General features: G+C 44.6%; 1 protein-coding gene across 2 annotated transcripts in view; it reads right to left on the minus strand.

Annotated features, from left to right (window-relative positions):
• Positions 1-3677: 3677 nt before the first annotated feature.
• ACVR1 (activin A receptor type 1) overlaps positions 3678-26175 on the minus strand; it is a 72441-nt gene continuing 49943 nt past the window's right edge. For both annotated transcript variants that reach the window (XM_081187622.1, XM_081187623.1), the window contains exons 5-10: positions 25164-25263; positions 19105-19251; positions 17316-17591; positions 15151-15348; positions 6614-6744; positions 3678-5453 (exon numbers count right to left, since the gene is read on the minus strand). In XM_081187622.1, the coding sequence (XP_081043748.1) occupies positions 5319-5453; positions 6614-6744; positions 15151-15348; positions 17316-17591; positions 19105-19251; positions 25164-25263 (987 nt within the window). In that variant the 3' untranslated portion in view covers positions 3678-5318. The remainder of the gene's footprint in view (positions 5454-6613; positions 6745-15150; positions 15349-17315; positions 17592-19104; positions 19252-25163; positions 25264-26175) is intronic.

The following is a 26175-nucleotide window of genomic DNA, read 5'->3' on the forward strand; positions in this document are numbered from 1 at the left end:
CAGCCCCGTGACGTCAGCGCGCAGCGTCACGCCGGGAGGGACGCACGAAAGTGTAAGTTTCAATTTTTTCCCCTCCCCCTTGCCGGGGAACCTCCAAGCTTTGGGGGTGGGGGGGGGAGGAGGCAGCAAAGCGAGGCAGGAAGGAGAGCGCGGCTTGGCTGGGTGAGCTTTGGCAGGGGCAGGGAATGAGAGCCGCGAGGCGGGCGCTGCGGACGGAGGCGCTGCCTGCCGAGCTCGCAGGCAGCCAGGCAGGCAGACGGCGAGAGCCCCGCGCTGGGCGGCCTCTCCTCGCCGCCGCCGCCCCGCCTCTCGCCGCCCGACTCGCCCGCCTCCCTCCAGGCAACATCTCGCGGCACACCAGGCAACATCTCGCGGCACACTAGTGTGCCGCGGAACAGTGGTTGGGAAACACTGCACTAGAAGGACAGATTGTGAAGCTGAGGCTCCAATACTTTGGCCACCTCATGTGAAGAGAAGACTCCCTGGAAAAGACCCTGTTGTTGGGAAAGATGGAGGGCACAAGGAGAAGGGGACGACAGAGGACGAGATGGTTGGACAGTGTTCCCGAAGCTACCAGCATGAGTTTGACCAAACTGCGGGAGGCAGTGGAAAACAGGAGTGCCTGGCGTGCTCTGGTCCATGGGGTCACGAAGAGTCAGACACGACTAAACGACTAAACAACAACAGCAGCAGCTAAGAAAAGACAATTGCTGGGCATTTAAGTTGGACCACAGGCACCATATAACCTGGGGCATGACCCTCCAGAAGATGTTCAACTACAACTCCCATCAGCCCTCCAGCCAGCATGACCAATGTTCAGGAACTATGAACATCTGGAGAGCCACAAGTTCCTGATATAAACCTTTATGAGAATGTGATAATACGTTTACCACATATAGTACTTCCATCAGCTTATTAAACATCTAGTGGTTAAGACACACAACGCAATGGCTGCCCCAGTTAATACAAGTGACCCCATTTAACAAGTTTTCTTTTCTTTTTTTAAGGGAGATTAATTATTTTGTCACTTGTGAACAGCACTGCACCCCTAACCATTTCAGCTGCAGGAACTGAAAGTTGAAAACAATCCTCTTCAGAAATAAAAGCAGACTTGCATAATTAGGAAACAAGGGCAAATATAGGCCCCATCAGCATTATGCAGTTAAAGCAGTATTATACCTCCCCCACCCCCGAAGAAACTTGGGAACTGTAGTTTCTTAAGGGTGCTGAAAGTTAAGAGGCACCAATTCCCCTCCCATAGCTACAATTCTCTGTGTGGCTTAACAGTCAATTCCACTTCTCAAGGAATTCCAAAAATTATAGGTCTGTAAGAGGCAAGAGGGATTTCCTGAAAAATTGCAAGGTCACTTTATCACTGTTACATCAATTGATTTAAAGTAACCTAAATTGAACTGTGCTACGACCACACATTACTGATAAAAAATACTGTACAGCAGGAGTTCAAGCCCCCAAGTTATCACAGGTTTTTTAAAAAAGCAATGCATTTTAACACCAGGTTTAAATGAATGCAACGTTACACTTGTCTTCCCTCTTCCACTCCTGCTCAACTCATCAAAACTAGTGTGGCCACCTGCCTATTTTTATTCAAATGTCCAATACTATGGAACCAAACAATTCAATATTTGGGGGGGGGGGCTTTAAAGCTATCAATGTGTCAAATACAAGCTACAGAGTTTTCAGAATTAGCTAGCCAAGTTGGTTCTTCTTTTTCTTAAAAAAAGCCCCCCAAACTCACAAGCTTTAATCTGTAGACATTGAACAATAATATTTTTCCTCCCTTTCGCTGGACCTCAAGTTCTATTTTTAAATCTATTTTGCAATATGAGCAATTGCAATATCCATCTAGAGTAACCAATATGAAGGGGGGAAACTGCTCTACTCTGCCAGTCAAAAGGCAATTTCTACCCAACCACTGTCATTTTGCAAGTTTTGAACATTGTACTCTGGCAGACTTTGCTTGTTAACAGCTTATCCATTTGTAATCCCAACACTTTTCCAGTTTATTCCATGTATTCTTGCCATTGACAACATTTTACCTGAATGCACACATTTCTCAACATATTTTCAGAAGCATTTCATCTTGAAATACACATTTTTTAAGAACACATATTGTTATTGATTTTTTGAGTGGAGAACTTTATTGCAAAATTCAGAGAAGTGTGAAATCCAAAGGATAACCACATTCCAATATGTACATCAGCCCAGGAAGCGCAGATCAGATCTGTTCACATTGGAATTCAAAGAAATTGAATTTCTCAAGCATCGATTAGAACTTCACTCTCCCAAGGAACTGTACACACCCTTAGCTGACATGCTTGTTCCTGTGGTGTAGGGTATCAAATAATCATGGTGTAAGTGCACTGAATAAAGAAGAATGAGTGCTGAATTTGGTTTTTTTAAAGGAAACATTTTTGATAAGGGATAAAAGGAACTGCTAACCTGGCCCATCATAGGATCACCAGAATCAGGGTTTAAGGCAGAATTTTATGTCCACACACATTTTATTATTGCTGGAATCGTAAGAGGGCAATTGAGCCTCCTCTAAACAGATGCAATTTTATCTCCTCCCAACACAGTCCTGCTGTGCTTGTACTATTCCTTGACGCTTCCCATGTTTCTACCATGCACTAGCAATCCCGCAAACACTTGACTTGCCACTAACAAGCAGTAGATATTGTACTACTAAGTAAGCAAACTTGAAGCAGTAGTACAGATGTGCCAGAACACCCACAATTCATTTAAAAATGTTTAATATCACTTTCCTTGATGAAGACTTTCATACTGTTAAAAGAGGACCTCATCATTAAGAAGACATTCACAAATTAGGTTATTTCAAATTAACCATACAAATTGTAGAAGAACTAGAAGTTTGCTTTTTAAATATAGATAGGTAGTCTGGCTCACCCACCAACACATGGAAAAGTTTAACCAGACAGGAGGAGAGAGATTTTTTTCTCCTCTCCTCCACCCTCCCCCAGTTTCCTTATCATCATTTATTTATTTTTAGCAGGATGAAACTTTTTGCGGCAAGCCATCATTCTCCAAGCAAATACCAAACTTCATCTCAACACCCTGGAAACTTTATGGACAAATGCATCCAAACACAGACTCTTCCCAGCATTTCTTCGCAACGTGTGAACAGATCATATTATCAATTCAGTTTCCAGCACAGCAAATCATGGCACACCTAACCCCGTCTCAGAAGAGGGGCCATGGTTTGCAGCCAGTGTTAGACATGCTCAGAGTAGACCCGCTGAAATTAAGAGCATGACTGAGTTCCATCAGGTTCAATGAATCCAACTCTAAGAAGAACTGAGTTGGAAACAACCCCATATCCTCCCGCCCCCTGTATTCAGTGACAGGCGCAGCAGTTTCCCATGGAGCAAAGGCGCACAAATCAAAGCTCTTACAACGCTTCTCCCAAAAGAGCTTCCGTAAAGCAATCTGAAGGAGAACGGGGGAAATGGAAGCCGCAACAGGGCCCTGTCTCGTTTGGAACAATCAGCTCAAAACAAAGTCCATTCAGCTTGTTTCCTAAGCTTGCGGCATCGTGCTGGTTTAACGGTTATTAGGACAGCCACTTACATTCAGCACCCATCGTTTTCACTATGAGGACTTCACAGGGAGAACAGCTACACAGTTATAAGGCAAGGCACTCAGATCAAAACTCTTTACTCAGGAAACTCAAGATTATTATTTTTTTAAAAAAAACAAAAACACCACGGTCAGAACAGCATGATCTGATTTGTTCATACATCATCACACAATAATTTGTGTCCTTGCGAGGTCATTGCTCCAGCACGGACCCCACCTCCCCAACAACAACTGCCCGGCATCCCAACATCAGCATCACCTTTATGAAGCATCTCTCTGGTGTTTTTCAGTGGCGTTCTGTCCTACACCACCAGTTTGTTGACACTGCTTCTGACTTGCAGAAACAGCAAAGGCAGGGAGAAGATAATCAGTGGATATACGCTGGTGATGCAAAACTTTACGGCGTTTACCTCGAACCACAAGAGGCACTAACAGAACGAGGGGACATTTTCTTTCCATTTGACTTGAAAATATTCTATGTCATTTATACAAATAACTGCTAAATACAAAAAAGGAAGTAAAATTTAAAAAATAGCTTTCTCCCCGCCCCGGTAGAGTTCATATGCACATTACGTATATAGCTTAGAAGAAGAAAAATGCACTTTCCCATAATACGATCCATGGCCTACCATTCTGCCATTTTCTTCTGCTGCTCCCCTTTCTCTAGGATCAATAAGGTACTAGATGTGGCATCATTTGGATAATGGCTTTATATTTAAGAGAGATATATATATCTATATAATATTTATATATAAATGTTCCGCTTATTTTGAACTGAAAAATATATGTTACAGACCACACGTATATAAAATGTGAAGCACTTTAAAAAAGGTGATTAAAGTGTATAACTGATAATACGGGGGGGGGGGGCAGGGAGAAGAACCATTTCAGGTTATATAGTGTTAAACCTCCCCCCCCCCAAAAAAAAAATACGTCTGTAAGAAATAAATGATAGAAGCCACATAAAAATAAGCTTTTAACTATTTGCACTTTCCTCAGTATTTTAAAACTGTTAAGTGCACTAATAATAAATAAAAGTTCGCAGTTTCCATATAAACAATAATTCCTAGCGTCCAGCATTATTGTAAACGGTACACATATGTAAAATGCAGCTTTAAAATAATAATAAAAAGAGTCAGTTACAAGTTCAATTTCCCAAATTGGATTTCCCATTATTATTATTATTATTTTTAAAAAAACATATCAATGAGTACAGGGCCAATCATATTTTTGGCAAGTCATGTCTTTCAAATTAAACTGTAACAGTGCAAGTAAGGAATGCAAGGAATCCCTAGTGCAATAAAGAGAAGCGCAGGCAATATTGCTGATTCGAATTGACCACTTCCACTTGGGAGCGAGACAAGGAGACACTTTCCTTTTTCTTTCTTTTCATGAAATAATTAAAAAAAAAAGCCATGGTTTTAATGCCCCAGTTTTGTCTTAGGACTTCTCTTCTTTCCTTCCTTCCTTCCATAGGCCACCATAGATTCAGCATTAAGTCTTTAACAGATTGGCCATTTGTAAAATACCACGGACAGTCACCGATTAAGGCTCACATGGGTCTATTTCCTTTTCAATGGCTGGTTAGGTAAACAACTCTGCCTCTGTTTGAAGCCACTTGTGGCCGGATCCTAGAGCTCATCAAGCCACTCTTCCATGCTGGACACAAGCCATGATGTCCTGTCAGCATCAGGTGTTGGTTATCAACAGTCAGCTTTGAGCTTATCTAAGGAATTGTCGATTTTGGTCAAAGTCTTTTTAATACGCAGCGCTGTTAATCTGGCTGATGGGTTGTGGTACCAGCATTCTTTCATCAACTTGGCAAGGGAAGTTAACGTCTGAAAAGGAAAGGTAGATGGGTGTTCAGATCAGATCAAGTTTTGAAACACTGTCCATGCAAATCTCAGTAGACTTCAAGAATCTATATAAGATCATTTCAGACACCACACCAAGCCATAGTCCAAAGGTGGGGAACAACCAGTCCTGTGTCATTCTTGGCCTGCCAAGGGGTCCAAATGAACATGCAAATCAGTTTTCTGCAAACCATACCCACCAACCAGGTGATGCCACTGATGATGTCAGCTGATGGGCTAGAGGGCATGATTAATCTTGCATGGCTAGAAATGCCTGTTCCCAGCAGGAAATAGGCTCTTACAGGCAAGGCAGCAAGACTCAACCCCAGGGCATAGGCAAACTCCAGCCCTCCAGATGTTTGGGACTACAATTCCCATCATCCCTGACCACTGGTCCTGTTAGCTAGGGATGATGGGAATTGTAGTCCCAAGCATCTGGAGGGCCGGGGTTTGCCTATGCCTGCTCAACCCCCTACTCATGACAAACAGGGGTTAAATTCTGCTCAGGAAACAGGTGTGCGCAGTCAAAGAAAGGAGCGAAAGGAGGTGAAAGAAAGGGGAATCTTTGCTCCTTCATTCCCCTGCCACTGCTGTAGCAGGGAAGGGGAGAGGGGAGGCAAAGCTTTGAGCAGTAGGTGGGACAGCCCACCTGTCAAGTCTTGTGTCATACTGACATTGTCTGAGTGGCAGATGAGCACTCCCACACACCTGTCAAACATCACCTACAAGGCCAAAAAGGTTCCCCCACCCCCTTCTATAGTGATTGAAGCTTAATGATTTGGCATCACTGTTACGTAGAGTTAGCCCCCACCCCACCCTGAGAAAAATAATAGCTGGATTAATTTCTGTGACCATGCACCCCATGTCCCTTAAGCCTTGTCCCTTAAGAGTAAACCCATTCTTAAGGGAACATGCATTGCCTTTTAGGAATACACAAATGTTCTTCAACCTTGAGTCCTTAGATGTTACTGGACTACAACTGCCATCATGCCTGACCTCTGGCTAAGCTGGCTGGAGATGATGGGAGTTGTAGCCCAATCCCATATGGATCCCCAAGGTTTAGGAACACAATAGCAGACGTCGTTTTGTTTTTTAAAAGATGATCTATAAGAAATATGGCAGGATGTGATGGGCTGGGCACTTACAGGATCTGAAAACCATCTGTTGGGAATGTTTGGCCTCTGCTGATCCACACAGACCACTTTTCTCATGTCTTCAAAGCTGGGGTCATTAGGCACTACGTCATAAAATGGAGGTTTGTAGTCTTCTACAATACCTACGGCCAAAACATTGCATCGATACGTTTCAGAATCTTCATTAGCAAGACAAAGTTCAGTGCATTATTACATAGCATGGAGCCTTAGCCAAAGCTAAGTCCTTGTGACATCTCACCGATATTATGAAACGAATTTCTAATAGCACAATACAATCAAGACATTAATCAGCCAGTTCTCCCTGTGGGTTAGAATGCAGTTCCTTACTCTGCAAAGAAAAACATATGTACAGAAGGCAAATACAGTCACAAACAAGGCTGCAGAGTCTTGGTAAATAATCTGGAGACAGAGGGGAGGTGGGGGGAGAAAGAACACAAGAACTCAAGATTCCAGTACAGTACACATATGCTTCTAAATCCACACTAGACAACACAGGGCCTGTGGAAAATCAGAATGGGATGGGGCAGTCATTTAGAAAACAATAGAATGAACCCCAATTCTATGCCAGGCATCAGGCTCCCTAAAAACCTGCTTAAAACCATCTTCCAAGTATCAAGATGAGTTTCATTGGTATGCTGGCAGCAAATACGAGATTTATTTTGCACTGTGTGATTTAACCATAAAATTAAACCAGGGTATCTTGGATACTACTTGGGAAACAAAAATAAAATGCCTACCTACAGTATTCCATTTTAAAAGCACCATAGCCATTTTGAACCTCCTATGTGTAAGTCATTGTATGTCATACTATTAAAGAAAGAGGAAAAAACTTGGCAAGAATAATCCCGGAAGGAATTCAGAAATGTTCAGAGATGTCCCTTTGAGTGATATTTTGCTCCATCTACATTTAAGAAAACAGGCTAGACATGCAGACAGACAGTCAGACAGACAGGCATACTTTAAAAAAAAATACTATTTTGTTTATTTGCTTCCTGGAATCCTTTGAAAGAAAGGACAGGATTGAGATTTACTATGGGGGGGGGGGAACCAGTAACAACAGAGAATAAATTAGCACATCGTATCGTTTATGTCGTTGCCTTTCAAAGCTTAATGACTCATTATATACTCTAAATTGACAACTATTTGTTTACACAGTTCAGCAATGATAACGATTTGTGCATGTGTTAGGACTGCTTTTGTCTGTTTATAACTTGATCCTGAAAGTTTTTGCCACTGAAAGAACATTCATTCGTATCTGGGGAATTTCCCAATAAAACCTGGACATCTGGCAAATCTAGACTCACAAGGTACTACCTGAGAATCAGAGAAAGTAGTAGAAGGAATGCTGATTAATATGATGATTTATATGCTGCCCGTCTGAGTTGCGTTGCCCCAGCCAATCTGCGCAACGTCCAACAGAATATTAAAAACACAATAAAACATCAAATATTAAAAACATTAAACATTAAAAACTTCCCCGAACAGGTTAATGATGTTCTTGCCCACCAAGACAACAAAATGACCTTCACACCCGTAACATCAGATGCTGTTGTAAATACATTTGACACTAATGCATAGAAATTTTATTTTACGGTTAACCAAGTCTGCATTAATTCCTTCTAAATGCCTCCTCTTTCGCCAGCCTTTTGTATCTATTGCCTTACTGAAGAGTCCTTTGGGGACAATGGCTCGTCTATCACTTTTGACAAGTCCACAGGATAGGATAGGCAACACATGTAAATAAAATCCCCAAGAGTAGGGACCTGGCAAGAGCTGGTGGTGCCCCCTGGTGTCCCCACCAGCAACTCCACCCAGCACTGCAGTGCACATACAACATGAGTCACGTTTCTGCCAGGTCAGTGAGGCCACATCTATGCCAACACTCATATTCAGCTGCCAGCTGCACTAAGGCGCAAGGTTCATGGCATTTCTTTCTCCTTTTCACCAACTTCCCTTGGCCCTTAAGTTCACCTATGTATGCCGAATCCTCGGCCAAGGGAAGCTCTCTTCCTGGTTGTGACTTGTTTATATAACAACAACAACAACAACAACAACAACAACAACAACAACAACAACAACAACAACATTTATATCCCACCAATCTATCTGGGATGCAACACTTCTGATAGAAAATTGAAGAAATCTAGAAGGTACTCTCTTTAAAGCCTAGCGGTGATGTTCAGAAATTATTTCTGCATTTAATTTAGCTCATACAAATCCTTACGTATTTATTTTTACTTAGACTGGCCACACATTTATCCCATTCTTGTGCATTCATGCTGGCATCTAAACTAATCTGCTTTTAGCTGTCCTTCCTTTCTCCTGATCTGATAGACCTAGCAGTGGTATTTTACCAAAGGGAGAAAAGGTACCCCTTTGCAAAGATGAGAAAATATGCCTGATTTTGCTAGTACGAGTGCTGGCGACTGCTGGACAGATCACTGATTAATATGTTCCACAATGATTATCAAGATTATACCTCGATACAGGCTTCAAGGAAGGAAACCAAGGCACAAAATGAACACTCAAACCCTTCAAGATCCTATTAAGCGGGATTACTTCCAAACGACTCTTAAGGGCCATCTATCTGCTTTCGGAGTTTCCTGACAACATCGAGGAACAGTGGACCAAGCTAAGAACATCCATTATTGCAGCCTGTGAACAAACTATTGGATACCAAACCAAGAAACACCAGGACTGGTTTGATGAGAATGACAGTGAGATTGAACGCATTATTGACAAGAAAAGGAAGGCCTTTCAGATCTGGCAAAGAGATAGAAACTGTGCCACGAAGAATAAAACTTATGCCAGCGCTAAGGCTGAGGTTCAAAGAAGAACTAAAGAACACTTGAAGGATAAAAAAAGCTCAAGTAATCCAGCATTTAGCCGACACTCATGATGCACAGAGTTTCTTTAAAGCCACAATGACCATCTATGGGCCAATAAATCATGGCATATGCCTCCTACGCTCAACAGATGGTACCACACTTCTAAATGATAAAGAAGCTATTGCACTGCGCTGGAAAGAACATTACCATCATCTTCTTAACCACAACTCCCCTGTAGCTGCTGAGGTCCTCTCACAAATTCCACAAAAACAAATTGGAGATGAGCTTGCAGTATCTCCAAATCTGGCAGAGCTGTGTACAGCTATTAGCCAAATGAGAAACAACAAAGCCAGCGGATCTGATTGGATACCTCAAAGTGGGCAAAACTGAACTTACACAACAACTTCACAAGGTCATCAAAAAATATGGGAGAGAGGAGATCCCAGCAGACTTTGTTGTTGTTGTTGTTTAGTCGTTTAGTCATGTCCGACTCTTCATGACCCCATGGACCAGAGCACGCCAGGCACTCCTGTCTTCCACTGCCTACCGCAGTTTGGTCAGACTCATGTTTGTAGCTTCGAGAACACTGTCCAACCATCTCGTCCTCTGACGTCCCCTTCTCCTTGTGCTCTCCATCTTTCCCAACATCAGGGTCTTTTCCAGGGAGTCTTCTCTTCTCATGAGGTGGCCAAAGTATTGGAGCCTCAGCTTCACGATCTGTCCTTCTAGTGAGCACTCAGGGCTAATTTCCTTAAGAATGGATGCGTTTGATCTTCTTGCACAGCAGACTTTAGAGATGCCAAAATTATCACTCTCTCTATAGCCTTCAACACTGTAAATCATAATGACCTGTGGACTGTCCTTCTGAAAATCGGCTGCCCAGATAACGTTGTGAACATCATTCGGCTCCTCCATGATAACATGGCAGCAACAATTGCAGATAACAACGGCTCTCAAAGTGGACCAGTCACAGTGGGATCAGGCATTAAACAGGGTTGTGTTACTGCCCCAACTCTATTTATCATTTTTATCATTTTCATCATCATGATCCTACACTTTGTTGAAGGGAAACTCCCCACGGGAGTAGAAATCATATATCGAACAGATGGAAAGCTCTTTAATCTGAGTAGGCTGAAAGCAAAGAGTAAGGTTACCATAACTTCCGTCATAGAGCTTCAGTATGCTGATGACAACGTAGTGTGTGCACACTCAGACAATGACCTCCAAACCATCCTAAATATCTTCGCTGAAGCTAATGAAAAGCCTGGCCTTTCGCTCAACATCCAAAAAACCAAAGTGCTGCACCAACAAGCACAAAACAACCCCTCTGCAGCACCACAAATCCAACTAAATGGTGTAATGTTGGAAAGTGTCAATCACTTCTCCTACCTGGGCAATTATCTTTCCACAAGGACTGACATTGATGCCAAAATGCCTGAGCTCGACAAGTGCAGCTTTCTCCCAACTGAAGTGCAGTGTGTTTGAGGACTGGGACATTCATAGGGATACCAAAATGCTTGTTTACAAAGCTATTGTACTATCCACCTTACTGTGTGCTCGTGAAACATGGACCACTTATAAACACTATCTCCAACTCCTCGAAAGATTCCATCTCTGAAAATTTTAATCTATCACTTGGGAAGACAGGCAAACTAATGCCAGTGTACTGGAAGAAGCAAAGTTCACCAGTGTAGAATCAATTATTCTTCAACTTCGTTGGACTGATCACGTTGTCCAGATGCCTAATTATCATCTTCCAAAGCAACTTCTCTATTCCAAACTTAAAAATGGAAAGTGTAATGCTGGTGGTCAACAAAAGAGGTTTAAAGACTCTCTTAAGGCAAATCTTTTAAAATGCAGTGTTAAAGGAAAAGGGACCCCTGACCATTAGGTCCAGTCGTGACCGACTCTGGGGTTGCGGCGCTCATCTCACTTTATTGGCCGAGGGAGCCGATGTACAGCTTCCGGGTCATGTGGCCAGCATGACTAAGCCGCTCCTGGCGAACCAGAGCAGCACACGGAAACGTCGTTTACCTTCCCGCCAGAGTGGTACCTATTTATCTACTTGCACTTTGAGGTGCTTTTGAACTGCTAGGTTGGCAGCAGCAGGGACCAGACAATGGGAGCTCACCCCGTCGCAGGGATTCAAACCGCTGACCTTCTGATTGGCAAGTCCTAGGCTCTGTGGTTTAACCCACAGCACCACCCGTGTCCCAAATGTAGTATAAACACTGGCAATTGGGAAACAATGGCCTGCGAGCACTCCAGTTGGAGGATAGCCTTTACCAAAGGTGTCATGGGCTTTGAAGATGCTCAAAACCTATGTCCCCACTGTGGAGGGATGTGTTGATCCAGAACTGGCCTCCACAGTCACTTACGGACTCACTGTGAAGACCGTGTTCATGGAAGACAATCACTAAAGAAGAAGGAAGTGGCTTGGCAGGCAAATAAGGCCCATCAGAGATGGGTTCACTATCCCCGCTAACAGAGACTTGCATTTATACAACTGAATATTCCTATGCATATTTTAAACTTTCTTGTTGACTGTATTACAGTAGAAGAAGAAGAAGCTGTTTGGCTTTTACTCCAATGTGTTTTTTTGGTGTGTGTTTTTAAAAAATACAATTAACAAAGCCAAAGTTTTAAGGCTCCTATGGGGCTGCTTCTGGCACCAGACCTACTGAAGAAAGTCACCATAACCTCTGATCTACACTGTCATAACACTGTCATAATGAACCCTGCCATAGTTTCCTTCTATTCAACCAGAATAAAATGGATTATTTTTAAAGAGAAATGTCTTTGAACTAATGAAATATAATCCATAAAACCAGTGATAAACAGAGAACTTAAGGCTCAACCATTCTAACCTATGTTGCAGGAGATGAGAGGAAATGCACCCTCATCTCATCCTCAATTCTAGTCCTGGTATGCTTAGACAGTGAGGAGGAACAAGAGCAGCTGACCCCTGGACTGAAAAAAGGCAGCAGCAGTCTGAGTGCCTCCTCTGAAGGTTCCAAAATCATAGTGGAAATTCTGGTTTGGATTTGCTTTTAGTAGATCATTGTCTGTCGCTTCCTCCATGTCCGCACCTCCAAGATGCCACAAATTGTTTCAGGGGTTCTTGATTCATTTGGATCCAAGGCACACCCTAACTCGGGCATAGACAAACTCGGCCCTCCAGATGTTTTGGGACTACAACTCCCATCATACCTAGCTAACATGACCAGCGGTCAGGGACGGTGGGAGTTGAAGTCCCAAAACATCTGGAGGGCTGAGTTTGCCTATGCCTGCCCTAACTTCACCATGTTTCTGAGAAATCACTCGGAAACTTGAGAGTTCTCTATAGATAAACAATAGGTGATGCTGTGTTTCTCTGACTTTGTTAGGCACAAAAGAAGATTGGTCATTTAACGGTTCTAGGAGGACCCATACCAGTGTGGAATTCCCCCTTGTCCATTTCACACAACAGGTTCTGGCAGCACCTTCCAGGTGAATTTTGTCCTATGTTCCACTCAATCCCTACTCACTCACCTTTCCGTGGGGGCAAAATGAACCTTTTAAAGCCAATGTGCTATTAAGGAACGTGCAAAATGATGACTGGCTATGCATGACCATCATCAACTCTATGGCTACTTTTCTGGAAGCAAAGTATGGCTGTCTGTGTATGCTCCGAAGGTCACCACCTTTCTGAAGATATGTAAGTCTGGTCAGTGTCTGGATAGGAGACCACTTGGGAAACAAATGTATGTTCCATAATGGAAGAAAGGTGGGATATAAATGTAAGAATAAGCAATGGCCATCCATGGTTGACAGGTACTGTGTCAGCCACATATTCTCCATGTGTTCCTCCCAGCTCATCCAGGCTTGCTGCACCGAGGCTTCCACTACCTCTTGAATGTCATGAGCTGCCCTGTATACCTTTGTTCTCCTTTCTCCATAAAAGCAGGGAAAATGCTAGCTGAAAACAGGTACCATCTTCAATGACGAATGGGGCTGCCTTGAGTTGGGGAGATTGCTCTTTTGACTGGCAGAGGAAAATCCGGGTGGAAAACCACTGCTGCGCTTGTACGGACATAGGATGGAACGTGAAACCAAGCAACTGAATGTGAAACAAACTGTACTGATTCCTGCATGTCTTGTAATATTTCCAAAGAAATGGGGAGAAACTGACCTATCACACACTTAAAAAAACAGCAACTCTTGTTAGGAGAGAGAACGATCCTGTTTTCAGCTCCACAATACTTGGCTGCTACTTTAAAATAGGGGGAGGAAACTCACTCCTGCAGACCAAATCCAGCCCTCCAAGCCTCTCTGATCAGCCCTCAAAACTCCACCCAAGCCATTCCCTTTCCCAAGGTCACTCTACCCAGTGCTGTCCTTGAGTGCTTTTGTCCCTGGCAAGAACTGTGATCATGGCTCTTTCTTGCCTTGATAGAGGATGGAGAGGTGCAAGTGAGTGCAAGTGTAGCGAGGCCTCTGACTTTTCTGTAGCTGGAAGGTGCCCAGCAGTACAAAGAAAGAGTCACAGCCATTGCCTCTGGCGTGTGGCTCCCATACAACCCTCCAAGGGTTCCAAGAGCTAAGAAAGGCGATCACTGAAAGCTTATTACACACCTCCGCAAAACAAAATGTCCGCCAATAAGCATGTAAGAATGATCCACGTACTACTTTTGAACTTTCCAATAGGGTGCTGCTCCAATTGGTCTTAAAAATGTATTCTCACTTCTACAGATGCCTTAGGATTCAGTACACTGTTCTTTTAAACAGCTTTACTTCAAAGAACTCCTACACCATATAGATAATTGAGATTGTACAATGTTTAAAGTGCCACCGACCCTGTACTAGTGCTGATGCTACCAAAAAAAGAAAAGAAAAAAAGCTGATGCTACCAAAAAGAAAAGAAAAGAGGAGTCTTCTCCATGGCAAATCCATCTCCATTATTCCGCTGTCAGGCCATGCCTCAGTAGGAAGGCAAAGCAGTCCTCCTTAAGCCATGTTGCTGTAAGGATGAATTCTCCCTGCCACAGGCATGGGGTTCCATGAAACCCCAAGGGGATTTCCTTGCCTTACTTAGAACTTTAGCAGTGAAATATTAATTATCAAGGAAAGTGTTTACTGACTGGGGCTGGTGAGAGATATAGTCCAAAACATCTGGAGGAGTACCAGCTTTTCCCCTTACAGAACTTGCTGCCCCCCTCCTGATCATTTAAGGTACGCCTCAGTGTGGTCCCATGTTTAAGTTTCAGCTATATAAACTGAATGAATGAATGCTTAAACAGAGATGTTGTAAAGGCAAGTGGGTAATCTGAACAGTTGTGACCCACTGTCATAAGCTGAGAAATCTGTTGTGATCTATGAGTTTCTGTATATCACCTCACTTTTTTTTTAATGCAGTTGGCGGCGAACGTAATAAAGAACATTGGAATTTGACTTGGAATTCATAACGTACCTACTTTCACACACACACACACACACAATTTGAAATAGTATATGGGGCGGGGGGGGGGGGCGAGAGGCATGTCAAGAAAAGTGGCAGCCCAAATCCTGCAAAGTAGGTAGGAGTTCAGTGCAATTTAAGGCGCAAATACCAGGAGAGAAAACTTGAAACCACTTACTACTAAGGAAGATACAAGAGAAGCTTTTCACCTTTAGTGGCCAGTGGATTAATGCAACTAATTCTAGAAAGGAACAGATACTCACCATTGCTCACCATACGCCTGGCTACTTCCCAAAGGACCAGTCCAAATGCCCAGATATCAACCCGTTTGTAAGAGTCAAAGCAGTCCACTTGGATGGTTTCATCTAAGACTTCTGGCGCCATGTAGCGCTTGGTACCCACACGGGGGTTGTTTCCTACATCCAACTGATTGGTGCTTTGGGAGTGCATGACTGCGAGGCCTGTAATTGCAAACAGAAGAGCTGTGAAGTCAGTGTTGGTCTTTCAGCTCGAGGGGAGCCCACCTGTTACCATTGCCATATATTTTCCAGCTACAAAGTGCCATCGTGTCATGGTTTTGAACCTGAGACCTCCTGCATGGTAAGCACTGGGATATGGCCCTTTCCCCTATACCTACTCTAAGAGATTAGGAAGGCCTTTGTAAAGCAACTCTAAAAAACAACAACACCCAGTCGTAGCAAATCTACACAATGACAATACAACACCACAAGACTAGCGTTTATGTGGTGGGAATATATTGTGGTCCAGCAGACTGAGTGCTACATAGCCATTATCCTGTTCACACATCTGCTATAAGGGGGGGGGGGGGAATAAATCTTAACTCCCAAGGTTCAAGGTGAGCTTTTGAGGAAATCGATGGAACCAAAAGTGCGGCGAAGGCTAACGCAAGGACAGCTGTGACCGTAAAAATGGGTCAAATCAAACACCTTCCAAAAATAAACCACAGACACATATGGTCACCAGAAAGTAAACACCTTAAAAAAATACAGTATGCAAACTACTCTACACAGTTTGCATTCTGCTCCAACCACCAAATAGCTTAAAATTGAGATATATTACACTGCAGCCTTCAAATAGCAGCAATTTTAAGTAAGTAAACTAACAACCACCGAAAAACGAATGACAGTTTACAGTAAAGCAAAGGCCAGACAAACAGACCTTTCATGAGCCCATCCATCAATATAAATATTGCTGGGCAACACGGAGCACTTAAAAGTGAAAACATCTTTACTTTGTATCTCAGATATGCCAATTAAATCTTTGTTGAAGGGGACAACTGTATACAGTAACTAAGCAGCCCCATATAAATTCAAAGGGATTGCAAGATCCATGCATACAAAGTTTTCAGAAAGATACAATCCTGCATGGGACAGGGCAATCCAATTGACAGGGTATCATTTGGGCAGTGCAAATAATATATCACACATAAGGTCCCTTGGCTTATTCATAGTTTAAAGTGTCCTGTCTAGATGTGGTGATCTAGGATACGGGGATTGCCCTTCTGACAGGAGACATAAGAGATTCTATGCTGCATTTTCTTTTTTAATATTAAAACATTTATTCAAAAGTCACAGTGAAGCTTTGTCCACTGCCATGATATCACAGAATGATCACTCCAATCCTCAGCGCTACATGTGATAGTGCCAGTGCAGATCTGCAGCGCAGATGCTTCTATTACCCACAATCCCCATGGACCTGGGGTGGTTTTGCTCCCATCTAATGAGCAGTGCAGTATGGGAGGGCAAGGCAAGAGTGTGAGCATGACAATCCAAAAGCCAGGTTCATAGGCTCGCCTGCTTCTGCCTTTGAAGTGCCGTAAATCCCTGATGCCTCTATCGCAGAATGGCCAATCCACATTTTAATTTAGCCAGTAGGTGGCAGTGTTAAACTGGACCTGGGAGGTGTTGGGAAATATCAACCCCAACAAGACAGAACATCATCCCAAATGATAACAGGCTGGGCTCAAAGGAGGCTATAATCACAGTTGGACCCTTGTCCCAGAGAAGTACCAAGACTCTAAGCTGAAACCTACAATCACACCTAAGAGCAATGGCAGCGGTAGCAAATACTCTAGCTGCTGTGTTGAAGAGGGGGGGAAAGCCTTCATTCATGATGCCATTGGTGGTTATCCTGATTTTTTATTTACTCCAACACATGTGTCTCTAAAACCACATATGAAGGATATCCTTTACAGGGCTGTACAAACAACATCAGAAAATAGTATGCAAGATTCCACAGACAGGAGCGAGACTTAAAAATGATGTGTGCCCTCTAGTGGATGAAGAACAATTCCCCCCCAAATCAACTCTTAAATCCAAATAAAGAAAGGTCCTCAAGAATTGCATCGGGTTATTTGAGGACTGCATATTTAAAATGCAAAAAAGAAGGAGAAGGGAAAACCACTCACCTAGGTCTGCTATGCAACACTGTCCGTTTTTCTTAACCAGGATATTTTTACTCTTCAAGTCTCGGTGAGCAATGGCAGGTTTCCCTTGGGTCCCAAATATCTCTATGTGCAAATGTGCAAGGCCACTAGCTATAGACAAGACTATCCGCAGGCAGCTCACTGTGTCGAGCGTCGTGAGTTGCAGATAGTCATACAAAGAGCCCATCTCATGGTAGTGGGTGATTAGCCACAACTGAGTGCTGGAATTCCGAGAGGTCATATCTGAGGCAATAAACCCTGAAAGAAGGAGAAGAAACACCAGGTGAACGATCAGGGGTTTCCTTCCCCCCACTATCTAAACTCTCTCCAGAATTAGGCCATGCAAGATGCAGGCTGCAGCGTCGTTTTCCTCAGTGTTAAATTCTAGCTTTCAAACCCACCATCTTAGCTTGCTGACTGAAAAGGCGTCTACAAAATGGCAATGCACATACAAGTCCGTTACTGCCAGTACTCTGAACCCATGCCTACCAAGGCCTCAGCTGCACTACGCATTTAAAGCAGGATCATGGCTTCCTCCAAAGAATCCTGGGAGCTGTAGTTTGTTAAAGGTGCCGTGAGTTGTTACTCCCCCTCACAGAACTACAGTCCTCAGAGTGGCTTAACAGTCAATCCTCCGTCCCAGGGAACTCTGGGAATTGTAGCTCCGTGAGGGGAACAGGAGACTCTCAGTTCCCTTAACAAACTACAGCTCCCAGGATTCTCTGGGGGAAGGCATGGCTGATTAAAGTGGTATGGTACTGCTTTAAATGTATGGTCTCTTCTGAATGTAGGGTCTCTTCTGAATATACTGCATGGGGATAGGGAACCTCAGACCCCCAGGGGCAAGCCGCAAACCGCAGCTCCTCTGAAGGACAAACCACACAACAGCCTCATTCTGCGCACTCCTCAAGTGATTTCACCTGCCTGGAATGTGTCTTTAAAATGTGGTACTTATTGCTTGCCTGGATAGACAGATAAGATGCTAGTATATGTATGTATACAAACATACATGGGGTGGGGGCAGTTAGAAACTTTTGCATGGGCTGGAATGTACAACATTTAAGAACCGCATCAGTTGCTATGTCTCTGGTCCCAACCAACCACCAGCACACAGTCCCTAGATGGCTGCCCATGACAGGATGAGGCTGGTGGGCTGGGAAATGTTCCCCATCTCTAGCAAATATAGTCTGTTTTTAAGAGTCTGCTTCATCTTATTTGCAATGGAAATGTGTACTGAAATGACATTCAGTGGTACCTCGGGTTACATACGCTTCAGGTTACAGACTATGCTAACCCAGAAATAGTGCTTCAGGTTAAGAACTTTGCTTCAGGATGAGAACAGAAATCGTGCTCCGGCAGCACAGCAGAGGCAGGAAGCCCCATTAGCTAAAGTGGTGCTTCAGGTTAAGAACAGTTTCAGGTTAAGTACGGACCTCCAGAATGAATTAAGTACTTAACCCAAGGTACCACTGTAATGCTTAATACATAGGATTACACAGAGGTATACTTAAAAACATTTTTATCATGGTGCACATATGGTATTTGGTCGGTGGGGGAATCATGCTCATGAGTATGGTTTTGCTAAGAGAAAACCGAATGCAAGGATATATTTCTGCAGGAGTCAAGTTTTTCTTGATGAAGGTGGATAAAAACTTAAGGGGGTGAAGAAAGCCTTGCACCACAGCGTTCAGTAGACTCAGGGTCCAGGTCTTTTTTAACGCTCCCCACGCCCTTATCTGTATACAAAAGCCATTAAGAAAATATCACTCACCTAAAATGTTTTCGTGTCTCAGCAACACAGTATTGTACAATTCCGTTTCCCTGAACCAGGACTTCTCGTCTCGGGAAGAAAATATCTTTACTGCAACATTTTCTCCTTGCCACTGTCCTCTCCAGACCTCACCGTATCGACCTTTCCCTAGAACAGGCAAACAGATACACAGGATTTGAGCAGCAGTCTTCATTAAGCAAATAGTAGGATGCTTCCAGGTTAGACCAGAGCAGAGACTTGAAACTAAATCAACATTTTGAGGCACTTTAAAAACAAACCGTTCATGGTGCTCAGGCTCCAAGGCAAGAGATTCTCACTTCAGGATGTAGTTGGGTGGAAAGGAAACATACCGTATTTTTCGCCCTATAGGACGCACTTTTCCCCCTCCAAAAATGAAGGGGAAATCTGGGTGCGTCCTATGGGGCAAATGCAGGCTTTTGCTGAAGCTTGGAGAGCGAGAGGGGTCGGTGCGCACCAACCCCTCTTGCTCTCCAGGCTTCAGGAACACATCCGCAGCCTAGGCAGCCCTACGGGAGGCCCGGCAGGGATGTCTAGGCTGCGGATAGCAGCCTGCTGCCCAGCGCGAGGGGCGGCCTGAAGCAGAGCGCCCCCCGCGCCAGGCAGACATCCGCAGCGTGGGGAGCCTTGCAGGAGTTCCCCGCAAGGCTCCCCACGCTGCGGATAGCAGCCTGCTGCCCGGCGGGCGGGGCGCCCTGAAGCAGAGCACCCCCGCGCCGGGCAGACATCCGCAGCGTGGGGAGCCTTGCAGGAGTTCCCCGCAAGGCTCCCCACGCTGCGGATAGCAGCCTGCTGCCCGGCGGGCGGGGCACCCTGAAGCAGAGCGCCCCCTGTGCCGGGCAGACATCCGCAGCGTGGGGAGCCTTTCAGGAGTTCCCCGCAAGGCTCCCCACGCTGGGGATAGCAGCCTGCCGCCCAGCGTGAGGGGCGCCCTGAAGCAGAGCGCCCCCCGCGCCAGGCAGACATCCGCAGCGTGGGGAGCCTTGCAGGAGTTCCCCGCAAGGCTCCCCACGCTGTGGATAGCAGCCTGCCGCCCGGCGGGCAGGGCGCCCTGAAGCAGAGTGCCCCCCGCGCCAGGCAGACATCCGCAGCGTGGGGAGCCTTGCAGGAGTTCCCCGCAAGGCTCCCCACGCTGCGGATAGCAGCCTGCCGCCCCGCAGGGGGGGGCGCCCTGATGCAGAGCGCCCCTCGTGCGGGGCAGACATCGGCCAGCCCCACAAGCTCGGGGGACAGCAGGGAGGCGCAGCGCCGCCATCCCGCTGTTCCTTGACCTGGTTCTGTTTCCCCGACCTGCTTTTGCGGGGGAAATAAAGGGGGAAATTTTTCCTTTATTTCCCCCCAAAAAAACCAGGTGCGTCCTATGGGACGGAGCATCCTATGGGACGAAAAATACGGTAGCAAGGACTTTGGCCAAATATTACCAATAACGGAAGTTTTAAGACCAACTTCAGAGGCACCTGGCTCTGAGATCAATTTAGGCCTTTTTCGTGGTGGCCCCTCTTCTGTACAATTTCCTCCCAAGGGCTATATGACTGACTCCTTTGGTTCAGAGGTTTACAGAAAGTTGTTTTTTTTTTATACCCACTTGTTTTCCTTGGCTTTTAATGAAATGCTTCATTTTTGTTGTTGTTGTTTAGTCGTTTAGTCGTGTCCGACTCTTCGTGACCCCATGGACCAGAACACGCCAGGCACCCCTGTCCTCCACTACCTCCCGCAGTTTGGTCAAACCCATGCTGGTAACCTCGAAAACACTATCCAACCATCTTGTCCTCTGTCGCCCCCTTCTCCTTGTGCCCTCCATCTTTCCCAGCATCAGTGTCTTCTCCAGGGAGTCTTCTCTTCTCATGAGGTGGCCAAAGTACTGGAGCCTCAGCTTCACGATCTGTCCTTCCAGTGAGCACTCAGGGCTGATTTCCTTAAGAATGGATGCGTTTGATCTTCTTGCAGTCCATGGGACTCTCAAGAGTCTTCTCCAGCACCATAATTCAAAAGCATCAATTCTTCGGCGATCAGCCTTCTTTATGGTCCAGCTCTCACTTCCATACATCACTACTGGGAAAACCATGGCTTTAACTATACGGACCTTTGTTGGCAAGGTGACATCTCTACTTCTCAAGATGCTGTCTAGGCCTGTCATTGCCCTTCTCCCAAGAAGCAGGCGTCTTTTAATTTCGTGGCTGCTGTCACCATCTGCAGTGATCATGGAGCCCAAGAAAGTAAAATCTCTCACTACCTCCATTTCTTCCCCTTCTATTTGCCAGGAGGTGATGGGACCAGTGGCCATGATCTTCGTTTTTTTGATGTTGAGCTTCAGACCATATTTTGCGCTCTCCTCTTTCACCCTCATTAAAAGGTTCTTTAATTCCTCCTCACTTTCTGCCATCAAGGTTGTGTCATCTGCATATCTGAGGTTGTTGATATTTCTTCCAGCAATCTTAATTCCAGCTTGGGATGCATCCAGCCCAGCCTTTCGCATTATGTATTCTGCATATAAATTAAATAAGCAGGGAGACAAAATACAGCCTTGTCGTACTCCTTTCCCAATTTTGAACCAATCAGTTGTTCCATATCCAGTTCTAACTGTAGCTTCTTGTCCCACATAGAGATTTCTCAGGAGACAGATGAGGTGATCAGGCACTCCCATTTCTTTAAGAACTTGCCATAGTTTGCTGTGGTCGACACAGTCAAAGGCTTTTGCATAGTCAATGAAGCAGAAGTAGATGTCTTTCTGGAACTCTCTAGCTTTCTCCATAATCCAGCGCATGTTTGCAATTTGGTCTCTGGTTCCTCTGCCTCTTCTAAATCCAGCTTGCACTTCTGGGAGTTCTCGATCCACATACTGCTTGAGCCTTCCTTGTAGAATTTTAAGCATAACCTTGCTAGCGTGTGAAATGAGTGCAATTGTGCGGTAGTTGGAGCATTCTTTGGCACTGCCCTTCTTTGGGATTGGGATGTAGACTGATCTTCTCCAATCTTCTGGCCACTGCTGAGTTTTCCAAATTTGCTGGCATATTGAGTGTAGCACCTTAACAGCATCATCTTTTAAAATTTTAAATAGTTCAGCTGGAATACCATCACTTCCACTGGCCTTGTTATTTGCAGTGCTTTCTAAGGCCCATTTGACTTCACTTTCCAGGATGTCTGGCTCAAGGTCAGCAGCCACACTACCTGGGGTGTACGAGACATCCATATCTTCCTGGTATAATTCCTCTGTGTATTCTTGCCACCTCTTCTTGATGTCTTCTGCTTCTGTTAGGTCCTTACCACTTTTGTCCTTTATTATGGTAATCTTTGTACGAAATGTTCCTTTCATATCTCCAATTTTCTTGAACAGATCTCTGGTTCTTCCCATTCTGTTGTTTTCCTCTATTTGTTTGCATTGCTCGTTTAAGAAGGCCTTCTTGTCTCTCCTTGCTATTCTTTGGAAATCTGCATTCAATTTCCTGTATCTTTCACTATCTCCCTCGCATTTTGCTTGCCTTCTCTCCTCCGCTATTTGTAAGGCCTCGTTGGACAGCCACTTTGCTTTCTTGCATTTCCTTTTCATTGGGATGGTTTTCGTTGCTGCCTCCTGTACAATGTTACGAGCCTCCATCCATAGTTCTTCAGGCACTCTGTCTACCAAATCTAAATCCTTAAACCTGTTCCTCACTTCCACTGTGTATTCATAAGGGATTTGACTTAGATTGTATCTTACCGGCCCAGTGGTTTTTCCTACTTTCTTCAGTTTAAGCTTGAATTTTGCTATAAGAAGCTGATGATCTGAGCCACAGTCAGCTCCAGGTCTTGTTTTTGCTGACTGTATAGAGCTTCTCCATCTTTGGCTGCAGAGAATATAATCAATCTGATTTCGATGCTGCCCATCTGGTGATGTCCATGTGTAGAGTCGTCTCTTGTGTTGTTGGAAAAGCGTGTTTGTGATGACCAGCTTGTTCTCTTGACAGAACTCTATTAGCCTTTGCCCTGCTTCGTTTTGATTTCCAAGGCCAAACTTGCCAGTTGTTCCTTTTATCTCTTGCCTCCCTACTTTAGCATTCCAATCCCCTATAATGAGAAGAACATCCTTCTTTGGTGTCACTTCTATAAGGTGTTGTAAGTCTTCATAGAATTGGTCAATTTCAGTTTCTTCAGCACCAGTGGTTGGTGCATACACTTGGATTACTGTGATGTTAAAAGGTCTGCCTTGGATTCGTATCGAGATCATTCTATCATTTTTGAGATTGCATCCCAGTACAGCTTTCGCCACTCTTTTGTTGACTATGAGGGCCACTCCATTTCTTTTACAGGTTTCTTGCCCACAGTAGTAGATGTGATGGTCATCCGAACTGAATTCACCCATTCCCGTCCATTTTAGTTCACTGATGCCCAGGATGTCAATATTTATTCTTGCCATCTCATTTTTGACCACCTCCAACTTACCCAGGTTCATGGTTCTTACATTCCAGGTTCCTATGCAATATTTTTCTTTACAGCATTGGACTTTCCTTTCGCTTCCAGGCATATCCGCAACTGAGCGTCCTTTCGGCTTTGGCCCAGCCGCTTCATCAGATCTGGATCTACTTGTAATTGCCCTCCGCTCTTCCCCAGTAGCATGTTGGACGCCTTCCGACCTGAGGGGCTCATCTTCCAGCGTCATAACTTTTATATGCCTGTTGTATTTGTCCATGTTGTTTTCTTGGCAAGGATACTGGAGTGGTTTGCCGGTTCCTCCTCCAGGTGGATCACGTTTGGTCCAAACTCTCCACTATGACCTGTTCATCTTGTGTGCCCTGCTTGGCGTAGTTCATAGCTTCTCTGAGTTCTTCAAGCCCCTTCGCCACGGCAAGGCAGTGATCCATGAAGGGGATGCTTCATTTTAGAGGAGCTAATTGGGTGTTTTGTTTTGTTTTTCTTACAGGTGTTGATTTTATACAGTACATTTAAACCAGCTGTAGGGTTGCAATTTTTATGTTTCCGTGTTTGTTTAACAAAACTGTTCATTTGTTATTAATAGAAGCAGCTTTGGGGAAGCTATAGGCTTGACAGCTAGCTCAGAAACATCTGAAATAAATAAATCCCTGGCTGTACTTCCCATATCTTTCTATTTCAGCAAGCAGGCACCAGCAGTTACTAGAGGCTTGGAGCACTGGGAATGCTGATATCAGTTCCACCAATACCCCGCCATAGGAACTTTGAAGATTCTGAGAACAAATTCAGGTGCATGTTAACTGTGTGGCTGCTTTTGGAAGTTGAATCTCATATGCCTTATATTCTTGCCATCGGCCCACAGTACTGAGCACTGCCTACCCTCCAGCAGTTTACCAAGTGGAGCTGCCATCCCCACTCACCCCCAGCCCTTGTATTGAAAATAATTCAACAGGTGAGGTCAAAGATTGGAAACTGTGGGCAAATGCATGCACAGTACACACTCCACCACTGAGCAGCGGAGACTTGCTAACTGATTTACACATGAAAATAGCGTTGCCTGTTTGCCACGCAGGAAGTAAAAGACATAATAACAGTAATAATGCATTGATGTATGTGGTAAATGAAGGCGACACAGTAGAAGGGAGCAGTACGTGAGCTGTACACTGGGGACCCTGGGTTCAACCCAAGCAGACTAAAATAAGCTTAATTCAACACAGTGCCACCTGCTTTCCTTGGCAGCTACACACGACTGACGCTGGTCTCTCGTTTCTTTACCTCGCCTTTGGCACATGTTCATCAGCAACAGGTGTAATCCAGGGTAACGGGACACACGACACCTTTGAGGCTCTTGGCGTTACACAGAAGGGACTTCCTGTCCAAAGATTCCACTCGCGACTCAATACAGACCAGCCGCTTAACCATTTGGCCTCTCTTTGAAACACAGACACACCGTTTTTTGAAAGTGCAATCCTATACGTCTCTATTCAGAAGTAAGCCCTTTTTGAGTTTAATGGGACTACCTGGAAAGGTAGATGTGTACAGGATCGCACCCTTCTCCACAGCACGCACTCATACGTGCACACAACACAGAGGAACCCTCTGGGCCCTGTCCCAGGTAGAATAAGATTACTAACCCACACACTCCAACAGCGTAATCTGGCGAGCCACCGTTCTTTGTACCAGGAAAGGAAGGCCAGAGCCACTTCCGGATGTACAGGTATGGTCCAACAAGTCCTGTGTGAAAAATAAGACCACATGTTTGGAACTAGAATTGAAATGGAACAGAAGCTGGCATTCTGCCACCTCCCTCCCTTCAATTCATTTATTGAAGGCATTTTTCTTCCATTTACATTGCACTCGGGGACCTATTTGTCTGCCGTTTGGAAGGCTTAATCCACTCTGCAATGGCCTCTGTACCTGTAAATTGCATCCACTTTGGCCCAAAGGGGAGGGGGGGGCTATAGCTGTTTTCCTAGTGAATGGAGAGCGTGTAGTTTTGTTTGTACAGAGCAGCTTGGAACACGAATTACAGATCAAATGTGAGAGAGCACAGAGTGACTCAGGGAAAAAATCGCAAATTAAAAAATGCACAGAAACAGATACAAGGTGGATCTACAATTTGCTCCCTGGTTTTCTGCACCACAAAAGGGAACTCTTCCTGGTAGGGAACGGTAGGCTAATAATTCCAGACCTTCAAAACCAGTAATCTACATTACTTTGCAATTATAGTATAGTTGATATATATTTTTAAAAGACATCGACCATCCAAACCAGTAAGAGGCTGAACTCCAGGGGTTACTGAAAACATATACGCAGCCATACATGTGTTGAAAAAAAGTACATATAGGCTGTGTGAACACATGCTAACAGAAGCCCCCTTCAGGCATTGCAATGAAGAGTTCAAGTAACACGTGGGGGGGCATTGGGGAGACAAGGACCCCAATTACCAACTATTAAGTGAGAAAGTGTCTGCAGCAGGGAGTCTTCAGTATAGGTTTTCCTGGGTTCTAAAAATTCACAAGCAGGCTCCACTGGGATAGCTCTGTCGGCACAGCATGAGACTCCCAATCTCAGGGTGGTGGGTTTGAGCCCACACTGGGCAAAACATTCCTGGCTTGCAGGGGGTTGGACTAGATGACCCTCGTG

This window comes from Podarcis bocagei, assembly GCF_964188305.1.
Source record: "Podarcis bocagei genome assembly, chromosome: 1".
Taxonomy (NCBI): Eukaryota; Metazoa; Chordata; class Lepidosauria; order Squamata; family Lacertidae; genus Podarcis; species Podarcis bocagei.